An 18866-nucleotide genomic window follows, 5' to 3' on the forward strand; every position below is an offset into this window, starting at 1 on the left:
GGTGATGCCCTTCAAAGATACCTTGTTCCAAACTATGCGCTTTTGAGCGACTATCTTCCCCCAATTTCTAATTTTAAAGCTGCTCTAGCTCGGTTTTAAATGTTGATGCCAGCAGCCTGGTTCCACCATGATTAAGGTGAAACCCATCTTTCCAGAATAGGCTTCCCTTCCCCACAACGTTGCCCAGTTCGTAACAAATCTGAATTCTTCCGTCCGTGCACCATTGTCTCATCCACGCATTGAGACTCTGGAGCACTTCCTGGCTCTTGGGTCTTGGCAGTGGAATGGGGAGCACTTTGGAGGTTCTGGATTTCAGCTTTGTACCCAAGAATCTAAATTTGGCCTCCAGAACCTTCCTCTCACATTTTCCTATGTAATTGGTACCCACGTGTACCAAGACAGCACAGTCTAAAATCTTATCTTGGTGATGTGTAAGGTCTGCCGCCTTCATACCGGGCAGGCAAGTGACCAAGAGGCATATTTTCAAAGCACTTAGCCTTCCAAAGTTCCATAGGTTTCTATGGAACTTTGGAAGGCTAAGTGCTTTGAAAATATGCCTCCAAGTGATCCTTAAGTCCACCAGCCACTCAGCAGCTAAGACGACTGTCCTAACCTTCCCCTTCCTGGCAGAAGCCCTTGGAGAGACAAATCCTCAGTACGAGAGGATATTGCATCCCCTGGAGGGCATGTCCTGCTATAGGATCACTTCCTGCCTCTCCAAGTTGATGCTCTCTCCATGTGATCTTTCTCCTCCATGGCAGCACAGAGATTATTAGACTGGAGGGGGACACTTGTACTATTTCCCTGTAGGCCCTCCTCTATAAACTCTGCCTCAGCTCCTCCAAGTCTGCTACTCTTGCCTCCGTTCCCTGAATGCTAGGAGCTCTTTGAACCAAGTACACACATGACTTCTCACCAACTGGGAGATAATCAAACATGTGACAGTTGGTGCAAAAGACTGGATAGCCCCCATCTTGCTGCTTGATTGTTGCCTGCATCATCTTATTTGTGATTTCTTAATTAAGATGCTAATTACAGTAGGAGTATATAAACTGAAGTCCTTGAAGATTGCTAGTTATATATGCTATTCTATACCAATATTTAGATTATTAATAATAATAATAGTAGGTTGTCTGTGGACCTAAGTAGACCGTATTTCCAAGAGCGTATTACTGGCTGATAGAGATGCCATAATTAACTTTCTAGTCTCCTAATTGGTTAAGGGCCTATAAATCAGAAATCATGCCTGGGTGGGAGGGAGGAAATTAAACTCTACTATTGCATCAGTGTGGAGTATGGCTAATAGTCACAGGAAACCTTGGTTTAAACTCTAAAATAGTCCTTTTAAATGTTAGGCTATAGAACTGTAACACATTTTAAATACTAAAAAACTATTCCCTAAGTCTTGCTACATAAGCAGAGTAACTTAACAGTCAAATGTTGGTCACAGTTGGGAGAGGTTTTTGTCAACATTTTTGTCACAAGGCCATCAGTTTTATGTAGTCTGCTTGTTTTTCCTACCTGCTTACCTGTTTTGCTCTATCTTTTTAAGGAGATTTGGGAGGGGGGGGGGTTACTTAACTCTCCTTAGTTCCTCTCCTTTTATTTGACTTGCCTTATGTTTCTTTTCAGCAAAAGAGGAAGTATGTCGCTCACAAACTTGTGGCAAAAAGTTGGCTGTAGGACACTCTGAGTAAGTATGGAGAATAGAGGAAAATTACCCTACAGAGGTGCGGTGATGGCCTTGCCAAAGGCTGCATCTGCTGAATGTTGAAAATATTTTCTGTAGCTAACTGCATCTCTCTTGCCCCTTCATTGATTTAGTAGTGACAGTATACAAGTGTCCTATGCTGAGGAGACTGAATGAACATAGACTAGAATTTGTTCTTATTGTGCCAAGATAGCAATGAACTTGGATGCTTATGAAACCATTTTGGAAACCACTTTATGTTGTATTGCTCGATACACTTAAGAGGAGTAATGTGAGTGTAGGTGTTCTGTATCTGATGTAAATTACAGGCCTCCCAGGCAACTGCTCCATAAAATACACGTGCTCCTGTTTACATTTTTTTTTTTTTTTGTCAAACTCCACGTTTAAAGAAAAATGAGTGTGGTGGCTTTTGAGTATATGAGTGTATACACTGGGTATTCTTAAAGTCAGTTTCTTGTATATGAATATAAGTGAAAATCAGAAACTCCAATTTTAACTTCAGAATTTAAATATACAAACAATTAGTAGATTAAAACATCTATATATATATAAAAGGCAACCCCAACGTTCTGAAGCCTCCACGGAAGTTGAGGCGCCCGAGATATCCGGTGTGCCCTGGAGTGTCTGCACCGCCCTCGCGTCAAAACGTCATGACGCGTCAAAACGTCATGACGTCGAGGGCGGAGCTATTGACACTCGAGGGCCGAAACGGCCCACAGCGAACAAGGCAAGTAGCTTCGAGGGACGGAGGGAGGGGGGCCCCTTGCTAGCGCCCATTTCATTCTGCTCAGAAACGGGCATTTTTTCCTAGTTTTTATATAATATGTGCTCAGTTTTTAGGTGTATACACTTATCAGGAACTGAGATGTTATAGCACCTTTCCATACATCAAAGCACACCCTGCCTCCTCCTGATAAGTTATAACTCAATCAAATCTTCAAAGTAAATTTTCTTTTGTTAATGCAGATTATGTAGCACTATTACTTAGCTTGATCAGTGGGTTTAATGCAGTCAATGGTGTGTACAAGTCGCTTCATACAGATTCCTGGTTAGTGTATAACTTTTTTTTATATATAGTGCAAAACCTCTTCATTCAAAACTTGGGAACTTGGGAAGTTTTGAATGAAGAGGTTTTGCACTATATATAAAAAAAAGTTATACACTAACCAGGATTCTGTATGAAGCGACTTGTACACACCATTGACTGCATTAAACCCACTGATCAAGCTAAGTAATAGTGCTACATAATCTGCATTAACAAAAGAAAATTTACTTTGAAGATTTGATTGAGTTATAACTTATCAGGAGGAGGCAGGGTGTGCTTTGATGTATGGAAAGGTGCTATAACATCTCAGTTCCTGATAAGTGTATACACCTAAAAACTGAGCACATATTATATAAAAACTAGGAAAAAATGCCCGTTTCTGAGCAGAATGAAATGGGCGCTAGCAAGGGGCCCCCCTCCCTCCGTCCCTCGAAGCTACTTGCCTTGTTCGCTGTGGGCCGTTTCGGCCCTCGAGTGTCAATAGCTCCGCCCTCGACGTCATGATGTTTTGACGCGTCATGACGTTTTGACGCGAGGGCGGTGCAGACACTCCAGGGCACACCGGATATCTCGGGCGCCTCAACTTCCGTGGAGGCTTCAGAACGTTGGGGTTGCCTTTTATATATATATATATATATAGATGTTTTAATCTACTAATTGTTTGTATATTTAAATTCTGAAGTTAAAATTGGGGCTTTTGAGTATACCCACAGAGGAGCCCCGCTTCTGGCAGCAGATGAACATTAGCAGCAGAGTACGTTCCTGTGATTGGAGCTGCGGTTTCAGCAGATACAGATCTGTGTGGCTGTACATAAAAACTGGAACCAAAGGACTTGCATTTCCCCACTTGACAACACACATGGATGGTTTTCCAGGACCTGTACTAGTACTAAATTTTGTTTCTATTTTTTGGCAGATTGGAAAGCCAAGGGGAGAAAAAACCTTGCAACAAATTACTTGCACCAGAGCTGGCTAGTACAGCAGGTACTTGATTGGAGGGGGGAGGCAGGATTTGGATTGCAAAAGGATAAACTTCCTAGTATAGATGTTTAGGAGAGTAAATGTATGTAGCTTTAGAGCTTGGCTTAAAAGGGAAATTTGGGGGAATTTATTTTTATTTTTTTTTTAGTAGCACTTCTGCAGTGGTGGTGAGTATTCAGGTACCACACATCCTTTCACCAAAGAACTTAAATCTAAGTGGGTACCTGAGAAAGTGACATGCAGTATCCTCTCCTCTCACAAAGAATGTTAATAGCAAAAATAGGAACTGAACCCTGGCTTCCCTAGTTAACAGCCCATTGTTCTAACCACTTGGCCACTTCCTTTCCCTTTTCAGTGTGGGTCTTGTTCCGCACTTTCTCCTGATGGTTTGTGCTTTTGTCTTGATTAGAACTTCACATAAGTGAATAAGACTGTTCAAGAGCCTGGCGCATCTGAGCCAGCAGTTGGATGTCACTGGTTGGATTTAGTTCATGCCTTTTTTTTTAGTAGCTCAAGATGAGTTTCATTCAGGCATAAGTAGGTATTTGTTGCGAGATAGCTTGGACTTCTTTCCTTTGATGAGCTGCAACTGCTTCCTTTGCAGAACCCCAGTTGTGGACAGTTGGACTAGTTGTAACGTGGTCTGTGTGTCTGAAGCTTATGCTTTGCCATTAAGATGGTTCATGATTCAAAATTCTGCGAGTTTTAGAAAGGAGCATCACTGTTCTGCAACCTAGTGTTTGACTTTGTAGAACAAAACTGTGATTAAAATGAAAACAAACACTGATAAAAGTAAATGATTTCATTGGCTTGCTAGACAGATGTTACATTTGATTTGATTTTTGACTATTTTTGATCTGGATTTCACTTGATTTACTACTTAGTGACACGTAAAAGTAGTAATTATACAAAAAAAAAAATAAATAAAGCTTTTGGAATTGCGCATTCTGCATGCTATCCTAATTCTAGAGCAGATATAATTCTATGTGTGTGGTCATTTTGTAAAACTAAACCTCATCTTTTTGCATTAGCTTTGTTGATGAAAAAATATTAGTTTGCCTGCATGCAGTTCAGAAGATCTAATGCATGAGCCAGCAGACTTTTAGGGAGTGCAGTGTTGTGCTATCTGCCTTTCCCCCTCTCCCTCCCCAGTGTTGTGTTCCTGAGGCTTATGGCTATAGTACGAAACACAGTTGCCTACCTTTTTTTTCTCCGAAGACAGCAGTTTACCCGCATTACACTGAGATGAACCTTAACAGAGTCGGTTTTGATGCCAAACTGAAAAATGTAGAAGATATTGGAAAGAGTATGTAGAATCTTGCTGTCACATCAGATGGTAAATTACCTCTATTTAATACTGTAAACCGCATGGGAATAAAAAATAAAAAAATCTTAGACATCTATTTGGAGAAACATCAAGGACACATTGTTTCCTTTCACATCCAGGCTGTAAGCCAGATATTAAGTATTGGGTTGATCCAATGTTTCCTCTGAGTTGGTGTGAGCAAAAGTCCTTTGTTAAATTACCGTATCAGCCCTAATCAGTTATGCATTATTATCTGTATGTAATGAGCTGAAATTTTATGCAGTACAGAACACATTTAAAAATGTATTTATTGAATTGGCATGTTTAAACTGGCACCCCGACAAAAAAGCGCCTTGACAAAATGTCCCAGAACAAAATAGCCCTAGACAAAATGGCCCCTCCCACAAAATAGCCCCTTGACAAAATAGCCCCCTAGAAAAAAATAACATCACAAAAAAGATGACAAACTACATTCTTTATTGAAACACGTAAAAAAAAAGCATTTCAAAAACACAAGTGCATTGAAATATACATGACATTTCATATAGTACATACAAGTTACTTCATGCAAAACTATAACATTCTCTAAATAGATTACGTACACCTGCTGCTACAGTCTAAGAAAAAAAGACAACTGATATTAAGTCCTTTTCCTACACCATTTAAGAGACTGCCTATCCAGCAGGATGGTGATTGCACAAGGAAAGCAAGGTTAGTTCAGTGAAGACTAACTCAAGATAACCTGTTAGCTGGGCTCTAGTATATTAAAAACTAGTAAAAAAGGCCCGTTTCTGACACAAATGAAACTGGCGCTAGCAAGGTTTTCCTCGGAGTGTGTATGTTTGAGAGAGTGAATGTGCGAGAGTGTGTGTGTGAGAATGAGTGTGTGTGCAAGTGCTTATGTGAGAGAGAGTGTGAGAGAGAGTGTTTCACACTGATACAGTGTGTGCGAGAGAGAGTGTGTGTGAGACGCAGACTCTCTGTGAGACTGAGTGTATGAGACCAAGAGTGTGTGAGAGTGACTGGGTGACACATAGAGAGTGAATGTGGTACAGTGTGAGACATAGAGTGTGTGAGAGTGGGAGAGAGAAAGACATTGACTGAGAGAGAGAGTGTGTGTGTGTGACAGAGATACCTCCCCCTCCCCTCTGGTGTCAGGCCCCCCTCTCTCTCTCCGGTGTCTGAGCGTTACTGTGCAGGACGCTGAGCTCTGGCTGTGTTTCAAGGAACTGACCAATACTATTTAATAGAATGCACCTCCAACGTTCTGAAGCCGAGAAACCTCGTGTGGTTGGTCACTTCTGCTTGTGACGATCCCGGAAGTACGTGATGTCAATTCAGGAGATGGATACAGAGAGCAGGAATGCCTCAGCCAAGCAGTCAGCTTCAGAATGTTGGAGGTGCGTTTTATTATATAGGATGTGGCCATACCATGCCTCTGTGGTTATATTCCACTAATAAATTAAACAATTAAGTGGCTTTCTTGAAAGAATTCTATAACCTTTGGATGCATGACTAGGAACAAAAACTTATATATGCAATATCACAATTCCGCATATACAGCCATAAAACAACCTTTTAGGGTGGATAGTGTTCACAGTGAACTCCTTTTATTATTGACCAGATAGACGAGAGAGAGAATTTTTAGTTTTGGTACAGTATAAGTCATTAACACACTGAAAACTCCAGTAGTGTACCAAAAACCTTACTTTTTATTGTTTCAACACTATGTTTTTACAAATCAGTTGACATAAGTCATCTGACTACACTCACATCCATCAACATTCATTCACCACTCACCCTTACTGCCTGCCCTTATCAATTTCAAATATCTGTAAACAATATAAACATACGCACATATAATATGGGCATAGTATATCACATAATATACATATCACAATTCACCAATATTGGCTTAAAAGCAGTAACTAATGTCTTTGCAAGCGTTGCTGGGATCAAAAAAGCTATTCACTTCAGCTGCGCCTCCACTCGCACAGCCAGTGATTTAGCACTTGTTTTATGTTGCTTGAACCGTTACAAAGTCATCACAGTTTATATATATGAAAAAGTCCTTTGCACTTGAGCTGGAAGCCAGTATACTTCCCGCCAGCACGCTGCCAACTCTCCTCTATCACAGTTGGTATAAGGCCTGGGTGAGAGGCTACTGAAGCTACCATCACGGCAGACACACTCTACTTCATCACCCGGAAGTAATTCTGGGGGCCCCTTAAGTAATTAGCTCTCTAAAGTCTGTAGTTCCATTAGTCAGTCTGGAATATGTTCAGCTTGTTGAGCCACTCCATCCTTCTATAGGAGAGTTATCAGACTATCTCTGCAGTGTCCACCAGCCATGACTGACCTTCTGCCATTTAGTGCCATCCTTCTGCTGCTGTGTTCCTCAGTCAGAGGGCTCCACTCCTGTTATGCCAATCTGGACAGCATCTGCTCTGCTATTGCTGTTACTGTTTTCCCTTTTAAGATCAGACCAAAAGGAAAAGCCCAGCGATACCGGAGGTGTTTGCTTAAGCACGTTCTCTCTCATCTCTTGTCTCCAACATAACATGCCCAGGATTAGGTCTTTACAGTCCTCCGAATGGCTATCTCGGTATATAGGCAAAGTTGTAGAGCCCTGTCTTCTTCACTGTAAAAGTGTGGAAACAGTTTAGTTCACTTTTATGATATACCACTCATAAACAAAAGATATCTAAGTGGTTGATAGGTAAACACATGTAATATAAGTAATGGCAGGTAAAGACCTGAATGGTCCATCCAGTCTACTGAACAGTCACATTCTCAATTCTAGATTAAATCAACAACGTGATATTACTTGATTATGGTCTTTCTTTGTTGTTTCTGGGAAATAGACCGTAGAAGTCCACCTGGCTCTATCTTTGTTCCAACCACTGGAGTTGCCATCAAAGCATGTCTGAATCCATCTTGTCATTTGCGGGACACAGGTCATAAAAGTCTGCCCGGCACTGTCCTCATGTTTCAAAATAGAAAATAAAGCGTGTTAGGGAAGAAAAAAATGAGGAAACCTAATAGGAGGTGGAGGCTACAATTTCAAACATAGAAAAGGAGAGGGGACAGGGCAGCATTAATGGATAGAATAGGATATAGAGGAGGGAGGGGTAACATACAGAACTCAGAGATGAGGTTGGTAGTAGCTGAAACCTATATGTGATGAAAATCAGGTTACTTTGGGGGAAATGGTTATATAAAATATGTTTTTAGTGTCTGCTTAAATTTCTGAAGGGAAAGGGAATGAGACAATATACCGTCTTTCTGTGGTTTTTTCCAACTACATTCAAAGTGGTTTATATTATATACAGGTACTTAATTGTACCTGGGACAGTGGAGGGTTAAGTGACTTGCCCAGAGTCATAAGGAGCTGCAGTGGGAATTGAACCCAGTTCCCCAGGATCAAAGCCCACTGCACTAACCACTAGGCTACTCCTCCACTCCCAGACCATGGTGTTGCAAGGAAGATTGTTCTGGAGGGGACCCCAAGACATTTGGTTTTCTCTGTCATATCCATTGGATCACCCATATGCAGTATGTACTACACTGACTTCTTGACCATTCTGGGGTCTTTGGTTTCCTCCAAAATTGGAGGTTCTGCCATTGCGATTAATTTTCATTGTCCGAGTTTATCCTCTAGGTACAGTTTGTCCTCCGTGAGCTGCTCTAGTATCTAGTGCAACTACCACTTTCATGTGTTCCTCTAAGTGGGACTCTGTCTCCTCCACCCAGGCACAGTCTCATTCAGATCTCTCCTAAATTCGATCCTCATGCCTGCCATGTCTGTTTTAATTGCCACAACATCCTGTTTTAACTCTGCAAACCCCACATGTATCTTCTTCCTAGTGCCAGCTTAGCTTCTGTGCTCAGCCAGACTTCTGCTCCTGTTTGCACATGATTGGCCCTCATATTGTCAGGCTCCTCTCTTGCCTGGCCAGTCCCCTGTGGGAGACAGGTTTCTTTACCAACATGATTTGTGCCCCTGGCCTATTAAACATACTCTGTTGTAGATCACTTGTCGTGCTTGGCTGAGCACTTCTTTCATTTAAGTATTTATATACTGCTTAGACCTAAGCAGTTTAGTTTCATTTTACAGGTACTGGGTCTGGGTGGAAGGGAAGTCCCTAGTGGGCTCAATCTAGTACATTGTACCTGGTGCAACGGAGGGTTAAGTGACATGCCCAGGGTCACTGGAGCTGCAGAGGTAATTGTACCTGGTTCCCCAGGATCTCAACCCATCAGGCAGCAGCGGAAATCGAATCCAATTCCCTGGGTCCACAACTCGCTGCACTAACCATTAGGCCACTCCTCCACTCAAGATAGATAATGTCACCAGAACTCCCCATCTTTGTTTTCTCAGCTTCTGTTTGTTCCTTTTACTACCAGTTCTTCTCATCCTTAATTTTTCTCACATTTCAGCTCTCTCCCCTGCCCTTGCATTCTTTTTATTCTTTCCAACCCAACAGAAGTTGGAAAGAATTGTACAAAAGGAGTTGAGAATGTCTTTATTTATTTATAGTACATTTCTACCCCACATTTTCCTACACACGCAGGCACAATGTGGCTTATATAGAGGAGAATTAAAAATGACAATGCAATAAGAGAAAATGGTAAGAGACAAGAATAGGCAAGGAAGGGGGCATAACAGATGCAGGGGTAAGAGAGTGGGGGGAGTAGACCAGACCAAATAGGTGGGTTTTCAGCAGCCTCTTGAACAGCTGGTGATCATTTTGCAGCTTTAAGCATTTCAGCAAACCATTCCAATTCTTGGCACAGGAGTATTGGAAGGACGTAGTGAAGATCTTCTAGTATCTAGTGCAACTACCACTTTCATGTGAATGTCTGTATGGGGTAAAATAACTGAATTTTATGGAATGGTGGAGAAAAAAAACTTGGTGTAAGGTTAAAACCAGTATACAGACACATCAAGTTTGAAAATGGGCTAAATTCATCTTGGGGGTTCCAGAATAATAAGCCTTCCCCCCCCCCCCCCTTCCTGAATGCATTTTTGTGGGAAAAGGAGTTCCATCTTCTATAGCATACAAACTTACATAGAGTGAAACATAGGAGTTGGGGAATTCCACATTATGTAAATGTTCTTGCTCCATTCTATTACTCTCTGAAACTGCCTGCATCACTAAATCCCAAACATCACCACCTGCAACTGACCCCCCCCCCCCAAACTGCTCGTACAAGCCAAAAACTACCCCCTAAAACTAATCCCCACATTGTCACACCATCTCGCATACTGCTCCCTCACCCACAAAATACCCACAAACTGCTCTATTTCTAAAACCTAATCCCAGCTGTCTTGCTGCCCTGTAGACTGTCCAGCTCCAAAAAACACTACCATATTTACGTATACAGCTTCCCTTCCACCTAACAAACTGGACCAACTCCAAAGTCTACCAGTGTGCAACATACAACCCTGTAAGGCTGTCCCCTTCAAATTGCTTGTCTTCTTACTGTTTGCTACTCTATCCTTCCACACCATATATCCCCCTCAGTCTTTTTACCCCTTTCTCCTGCCTTCCTCAGCTATTCTGAACGGTTGGAGTGTAACAGCTACTGCGATTGTTCTACCTCACCAAAAATATGGTGAGAACTTACAGGCCCAGGGCTTTTAGCTTATTCATTGTATGAATCGTACTGGTACACCTGTTTGTTCTGATGTGCAGCCAGTGGGGGAATGGTGCATGGTAGCTCTACACCTTAGAAGAAATGTTAGTGTTGATGTGCTTTATTATAACAGAGAGAGGGTGCTTTTTGTTTTGTGTGTTGATGTGCTTGACAGTCACTTCAGTGAACACTTAGACTATTTTCCTGATCCACTCTGCCTCAAAGATTACATAAGAATAGCCATACTGGGTCAGACCAGTGGTCCATCTAGCCTAGTATCCTGCTTCCAATAGTGGCCAATCCAGGTCACAAGTACCTGGCAGAAACCCAAATAGTAGCAACATTCCATGCTACCAATCCAGGGGCAAGCAGTGACTTCCCTCATGTCCATCTCAGTAGCAGACTGTGGACTTGTCCAAGTATTTCCATGTAACTTCATTGAGTGTCCCCTAGTCTTTGTACATTTCAAAAGAGTAAAAAAAATTCGACTCCTCGTTCTACACCACTCAGGATTTTGTAGATCTCAATCATATCTCCCCTCAGTTGTCTTTTTTTTTTTTTTTTCCCCCCCCAAGCTGAAGAGCCCTAACCTCTTTAGCCTTTCCTCATATGAGAGGACTCCTATCCCCTTTATCATTTTGGTTGCTCTTCTTTGGACCTTTTCTAATTCTGGTATATCTTTTTTTTTTTTTTGAGATACAGCGATCAGAATTGAACGCAATATTCGAGGTTGCACCATGGAGCAATACAGAGACATTATAGTATTATTGCTCTTACTTACCAACCTTTTACTAATAATTCTTAACATCCTGTTTGCTTTTTTGGCTGCTGCCACACACGGGGTAGGAGATTTCAGCGTATTGTCTACAATGACACCTAGATATTTTTCTTGGGTGCTGACTCCCAAGGTGGACTTTAGTATCAGGTAACTATGATTCGGATTATTCTTTTCAATGTGAATCACTTTGCATTTGTCCACATTAAATTTCATCTGCCATTTGGATGCCCAGTCTTCAATTTCTCAAGGTCTTCCTGCAATTTTTCACAGTCCGCATGTGTTTTAACAACTTAAAATAGTTTTGTGTCATCTGTGAATTTAAATCACCTCACTTGTCGCTCCGATTTCCATATCATTTATCATTTATAAATATGTTAAATAGAACCATCCCCGTACAGATTCCTGTGCCACGCCACTATTCACCCTGCTCCATTGAGAAAAATGGTCCTTTAACCCTACCCTCGGGTTTCTGTCCAATAACCAATTCCTAGTCCACACTGTAGGAATTTCTGTTCTAAGGGAGTGGACATCCTTCCTTGCACTTCCAGAGGTCACTGGGTCAGAACGCTCCTTTGGATGTGGTTCCCTTTGGATAATGCAGAGGTTTTGTGATTCATGGGACCACGTACAAATGTGTTGATGGTTCAAAGCCTGTACTTGAGGCTTTATGCAGACTTCCTTTGATACTGAGAAAGACTCGTGTGAGACTGAATTGCTGGGTTTCAGAGAATTGTGCTTACTTTGCAGTTGCTGTGTAATTGTACGTTTTCATTTGCTAAATTATTATTGTCGTGCCTTAGGATTTTCCCATTGTGCAAGGTAAAACAGTCCTTTTATACTAGTCATTTTGTTAGATTTGCTTTATCAGAATTTGACTGACCTAGTTAATGATTGCTTTGAAATAATGGGATTTTATGGAGATTTTTTTTTTTACATGAATCTTAAAGCTGCTGTTTCCTTGCAGGACTAACACCCCCAGCTACACCCCCACATCAACTATGGAAACCACTAGCAGCCACATCTCTGCTGGGGAAGGTCAAACCCCTCAACACAGCACCTCAGGAAAGAACTGGCAGCTCTTCCTTCACATCTGTGAAGCTCATAGAAGCCAAATCTTTGCCTCAGGACAAACTTCATAGCAGGAATTCATTGCCAGTCGTTGCACCGATACACGTGGGACATGGAGATCATGATTATTGCGTAATTGGCATCTCACAAACCAAAAGGTGTCCTGATGTTACTCTCCCAGTGGCAGAAGGTGCACCTGAACAGTTGAACACCCAGACTGGAAAAGGGACTCGTCTAAATGTGAAGCATCTCCAGACTATCACTATCAAGCCCATTATGTCACTAAAGGAAAGACTTCAAAACAAGGTCTGTCCAAAGCAGGTCACAGTTGCAGGCTGTCCATCAGTCTCTGCTAATCATTGCAGTAAAGACGCATCCACTCACCGTGGGGAGCATGCCATTAGGAATGACTGCACAGACCAGCTAGATCATAGGACTAGTGAGAAAAGTGGTATAGAGTTGGACAAAAGTCACTCAGAGTCAGTGTTGTTGTCTCCTGAATCTTCTCCTTGTAGGAGCGATGATATGGGAGTAAGGAGGACTTGTAATCTTCGTGGGAATGCCTCGGTCTCCAAAAGGCCTTTACGCTGCTATAGGAAACGGAGGCATTCACCCAGCCCACAGGCATCCCGCTGGAGGAGCAGGAGAGCCCACACTAGTCGTTCATGCAGTTCTTGTTCTGACAGTGATGGTGAGTTGTCATCGTCGTCTTCATCTTCATCATCGTCGTCATTGTCCCGAAGGTCACATTCAAGGTCTCGATCAACTTCATCAAAGAGGAGGAAAAGGTGAGCTTTTTTTTTATTGGGAGTGTAGTAAAAATGGGTTCATGAAGGAGCTAAGTTTTTTTTTTTTTTTTTTTTTTTTTTTTTAAGCATGTTGCAGGGTACTTTACATGCACTTGAAACTAGTTTTATTTAGAGTAGCTTCAGTAATACCAAATGTTGACAAACCGTTAATACCGTAGGTAACAATATTCTGCCCGGTATTAATAGCGATTATTGCTATTGCAACATGGCTCTTACTATAGTGGCCATCTGTGAATTTTCAGTGGCACTATCTGGAGAGTGATGCTGAATAATCTTAGAGACCACCACAGCACTATCCAGGTGGCACTAGGCAGAACTTGACCGTTCTGCATAACTCTATGGATAGCCACAAAATTCATCCACTATCTGCATATCTGTGTATTAAAAGACTGTCCTAAATTAAACTGTAGCTTTATGAATCGCGGCTAGATATTGCCACTGTCCGTAGAGCTCGCTATACAGATAGTGCTGAGTTTATCAACTAAACACTGCGTTATTTAAATATTGACTCGTCTATATTTAACGGCTTACTAAAGATTCTGGAATGTTCTAAGTGATTCAGCTGAGTGAAATTTTTTTTTTTAAGATATGGCTTTGAACATGTAGAAACAGATGTGGTGATGAACAAAACTGTTTTTGTATTATTTATTTCATAATTCATGGTAAAGCACTCCAAGGTATTAGCTCCTCTGCAGCGAATAGACTTGGCATTGTTGGTCCTCATCAAAAAATTGCTGGTCCTCATCAAAACATCTGTAGCTCCTATATCACTACATTCACCATGTTATGCCTTAATGTTACAAAATGGTGGAGACAGTACCTGCTTTTTCACTGGCTGCTGAAGGTTTTGCCTCTTACTGATATCCTAATCTGAACCTGGTTTTTAGGACACATCCAATCCAGTTTGTGGGATAGCCACAATGAATATTCATAATATTTGCATGCATTGTTGTGTTTGTATGCTGATGTATTGTAACTATCCCAAAAAAACGATTGGCTGGGTGTGGCTGAAGATTGGGTGAGAACACCTGTCCTAATGTAATGGTGCAGGTAAGGTCTGAGCATTTTCTGTGTTCCACAGCTTTCTTTACCTATTAGATATAAATATAGTTTGGAAAAAACACCAGGGTCGAGGTGATCCAGGAATAATCAGAGGAGGACTCAGAACCACCAAACACACAAGATGATTTTTGTACTTCTTGCTACTCTTCTCTTACCTTCTGTATCAGTTTATATGGGGAATATGCTCCCCACTTTCAGCATTGTTTCAGGCAGTATTTGGCATGAGAATGCATGATCTGTAGATAATATCCATCACATTGTCTGCTTTATACCCATAGATTTGGTGTTTTTGTGTGAGAAGGAAGCTTATTGTGTTGCACCAAGTCTAGCCTAATGAATTTGCTCTGTGAAATAGGTTAATACTTCCTGGGGAGTTCTGCACAAAAATTTGTAAAATTCTGCATAGTTTATTTGTAGTGTGTTTTTCTGCAAAATTCCCCCATCATAAGGCACAATCCTCCTGCACTTCTACCCCATGATCAGAGAGAATTGCGTACTTAAATTTGCATGCAATTATGTCTGAACATAGGTGCGGTAAAGCCCCGCGCTGTCCCAGTTCTATTTTTAGAGCTCTGTTTGGAACAGCACGGGGCTTTTGATCATCTGCCTATCAGTTTGCAGCTTCTGCCCCTAACACCACTTCTACAATAAAAGCAAAAATGTATTTGAAATATTTTTATCTAGAAACGGGCAAATTTGGATCCATTGAAATCTGAACGAGGTTGAGGTGTATTGTATTACTGTGCCTTGTTCAAGGTGCCCCTCCACTGGCTTCTGTAATTAATTTTTTCTTAGATTTATTATACATAGTAGGAGTTGGGGTTGAACAGTAGAGAAATAGAGGAGTTGGAGTTGAAGGTTTGGCTTACCGACTCCATAGGCCTTCTAATCAATTCACGCAAGTAGACATATCCTACAAAGGTCACAAGCTATTCAAATATCCCTTGTATATAGATATAGTTCATTAACCATCAAAGTGACAGTTACACTGTTATGCTATTGGTCCAGTTGAAATAATTCCATATGATCAACTTAACAAATCCAGTGTGTGAAATATTAAAAATATTTTTCTCCAACATTCTATACAGTAATTTTTAAATACATTTTTATCTTAAAACACTGAAGATCTCTCTCAAAAATACAGCAGCATTTCTAATGTTAAAATAAGCAATGTCATTGGTTTATTGATAACCAGCATAGTTTTAAAGTAAGAGCAAACACAAAAGATGAGGATTCTAGACTTGAGGATAAAATGTTGTGAAGCCCTGGAAGGATGGCATGGTCTAGAATAGATGAAGGGTGGTGGGCTAAATCAAAAGTAGCTGTTGTATGGGCAACACACCTGTGTTTCAAGAAGTTGCTGAAAAGGGAAAGGCAAACAGGTCAACTGAAGGGTGGGATAAATAGAATGATTGAAGGGGGAGAAGGGAAATGGGACTTGATATATCACCTTTCTGTAGTATTTTGCAACTTCATTCAAAGCGGTTTACATATATACAGGTACTTATTTTTGTACCTGGGGCAATGGAAAGTTGTGACTTGCCCACAGTCACAAGGAGCTGCAGTGGGAATCGAACCCAGTTCCCCAGCATCAAAGTCCGCTGCACTAACCACTAGGCTACTCCACTCCGAAGGAAGCGAGGAAGACATTTTAGGTGTGTAAAAGGAGGAAGTGCAGTGGTAGAACTGTGAAAAGGAGGAAGACGTAGATGACAAGAAAAATAGAAATATTGTTAATGCTTTATAAAATGTAGGATTGGTGGAAGGCTTGTAAATACAGATAAATCTGACTTTCAGGTATGGGTACATGGATAGGAAATCAAATTTACAGCACCCAAGGCTGTAGTTCTAAGTCAGGCCAAACAAACTTGAAGTTGTATGACCAAAGATTTAGATCCCTGATGAGTAGTAAATGCGGTGTACTTGATTTCAGTAAGACCTTTTTGCACGATCCTTCACTTGAACCTCATAAATAAGTAAAGTCCAGATTTGGATGCAATGGTGTAGGATTTAGAAGTATGATAGAGGGTAGTAATAAATGGATTGATCAGGAATGGGGACAAGACTGAGTGGAATTCTTTGGGGTTCAGTCAGTATTGCTGTAAGTAATACTGCAGAGGGGAATGATGAAAAAATTTGTCTTGCAGACAGATGTTTCCGTAGTATCTGCAACAGGGTTGATGGTGCAGATGGAAAACACAAGTGTGAGCTAAGAGCTTGAGAATTTGGCAATTAGGATTATGGTAGCAAGAGCTCGAGGCAGAATATGTGGCAAGAGGTAACAAATGTGCCTGTTTGTGCTAGTTGTGATACATTTTTTTTAGGAATTGGAATGACTGCATATTTTATTTTATTGATTAAAACTATAGGATTTTTTAAAAACTTTACTGTTTAATTGTTTAGTTTATGGGTGAGGAAGTTTAGGTATTATGTGGGGGATGGAGGGGAGAAAAGGGGGAGGGTCTGAAAAAGAAGAAAGATGGTGATGGAAGAATCAGAAGGAAGATAAGGTGTGAAAGAAGAGGATAGATTGGGGTTGGAGGGAGGGAATAGACAGATGATCTAGGAGGGTATGGAGGTGGAGGGGTATCCAGAGAGTGGTGGTTTTCGTAAGCAGTATAGTACTGAGACAGTGGTGGGTGCTATTGTAGCTCTAGGGAACCTATAGAGTCAAGGGAAATGTGCGATTTTAATACAGTTAGATCTCTCCTGCGCATTTGACTTGGCTGATCATAAACTATTAATACAACTGTGAGTAGTATTGGATTGCATTGGGCTGTTTTAGAGTGATTCCAAGGATTTTTATCTACTCCTTCCTACGAAGTCAGGCGTGGGGATGATGTGTCAGAAGTTTGGTTCTAACCCTGTGGAGTCCCATAAGGCTCACTACTTTCAACTGCTTTGTTTAATATTATGCTGCAGTCATTGGGTGTTGCCTTAGAGTGAGTACGGTTACTTGTGTCTAGATTGTTGGGAGTAGAAATCAATAGCATGAAACAGGAGATTAATTCTGTTGTGAAGAAATCTTTGTCAGCTTAAAAAACTTTGCTGAATAAAGAAATATTTTGTTCCTGTTTTTAGGCTTATAGTGCAGACTTTAATCTTGTCAATTTTGAATTATTGTAACATAATGTATGTTGGGTGTACTAAATCCTCTTTAAGAGGGTTACAGGTTGTTCAAAATATAGCTATTCGGTTTTTTTTTTTTTTTTTTTCCTTAAATAGGTTTGAGGCACTGTCAGGTTTTTTTATGAAGCTACATTGGCTTGCAGTAGAGGCTCGGATCCTCACTTTCTTAACAGGCCCCTCATTTTTGGAATACACTCTTATTGGAATTGAGGACAAGTAGAGATTTTATTACTTTTTGGAGTGAACTGTATTGGTATTTCTGGGCTATAAGTTCTGTATAAAATTTAAAAATAAATTCTCCATCTCTTTGCCTCTCTTGTCCTTCCATTTTCCACTCCTAGTCTTTGTTCTATCTTAATACAGGTATTTGTACATACAGGGCATGCTCATTTGGGCAAACTGTACCTCTATTTACTATTTGCTTCTCACTCTGACCTTTGTCAGTTTCTTGTTCGGTAGTTGTATTCCCTATTCTGACTTCCCCTATTCAACCAATTCCCTTCTTTCTTTTCTTAAGTTGTCTCCCTATTATCTGTCTTCCATCCTGGTTTCCTGGGGCCGCCATCCTTTTCATCTCTTTCCCCCCCACCCCCGGGCTCCCAGGTTCATTGTCAACCTTCCTGCTCTGAACTGTCAGTCTCTTAAAGACTAAAACTGCACTGGTATCCGACCGATTTCCCTCACACCATCTCAATATACTGTGCCTCACAGAGACATGGCTGAGGGAGTATGAAGAATCGCACCTTCACCAATTCTAGCTTTTCACCTCTCACAAGTCTAAATGGAGTGGTGGCTTAGCTATTTGCCTACCTAGTTCTTCTTTTTCAGTCACTGAACCTTCGTCCTCACTGTTTCCTTTCTCGGCGATATTAGGTCTCAAGGTCACTGCGCCTTATTTGTTTCATCTTGTGGTCTTTTACTGTCCCCCTTCTTTTACTGCTTTGGAATGGGAATCTTCTTGTCTGGCTCTTACCGAAGCCTGCATTCACCTTTCTAATCTGATAATAGTTGGTGATTTTAATGTTCATGTTAACACTCCCTCAGCTGCACGTTCATCCTTTTCATAACATTTCTCAAGACATTGGTCTCACTGAACTGGTTAACTTTCCCACTCATGCTAAGGGCCACACTTTAGATTTGGTTCTTATTACTCAGTCAGAATCTTCTAAGGTCTCGACCTTATCCTCTTGTTCTGTAGCCCGAACCGATCATTTCCTTATAACTTTCTTACTTTCTCTTCCTTGTCCTGCCCCCTCTCATTCTCCCACTTCTACTTTACCTTCAATTACACAGTCCCGGTTCAGATATCAAGATCCTCAATCCACTGTCCCTCTGTT

The 18866-nt window shown here is 41.1% G+C and overlaps 1 protein-coding gene across 2 annotated transcripts in view; it reads left to right on the forward strand.

The window, feature by feature from the left end:
* Positions 1 to 18866, forward strand: part of PPRC1 (PPARG related coactivator 1) — a 94707-nt gene that overhangs the window by 57449 nt on the left and 18392 nt on the right. For both annotated transcript variants that reach the window (XM_030202869.1, XM_030202870.1), the window contains exons 7-9: positions 1633 to 1693; positions 3673 to 3740; positions 12426 to 13317. In XM_030202869.1, the coding sequence (XP_030058729.1) occupies positions 1633 to 1693; positions 3673 to 3740; positions 12426 to 13317 (1021 nt within the window). The remainder of the gene's footprint in view (positions 1 to 1632; positions 1694 to 3672; positions 3741 to 12425; positions 13318 to 18866) is intronic.

Source organism: Microcaecilia unicolor, chromosome 5 (genome assembly GCF_901765095.1).
Source record: "Microcaecilia unicolor chromosome 5, aMicUni1.1, whole genome shotgun sequence".
Classification (NCBI taxonomy): Eukaryota; Metazoa; Chordata; class Amphibia; order Gymnophiona; family Siphonopidae; genus Microcaecilia; species Microcaecilia unicolor.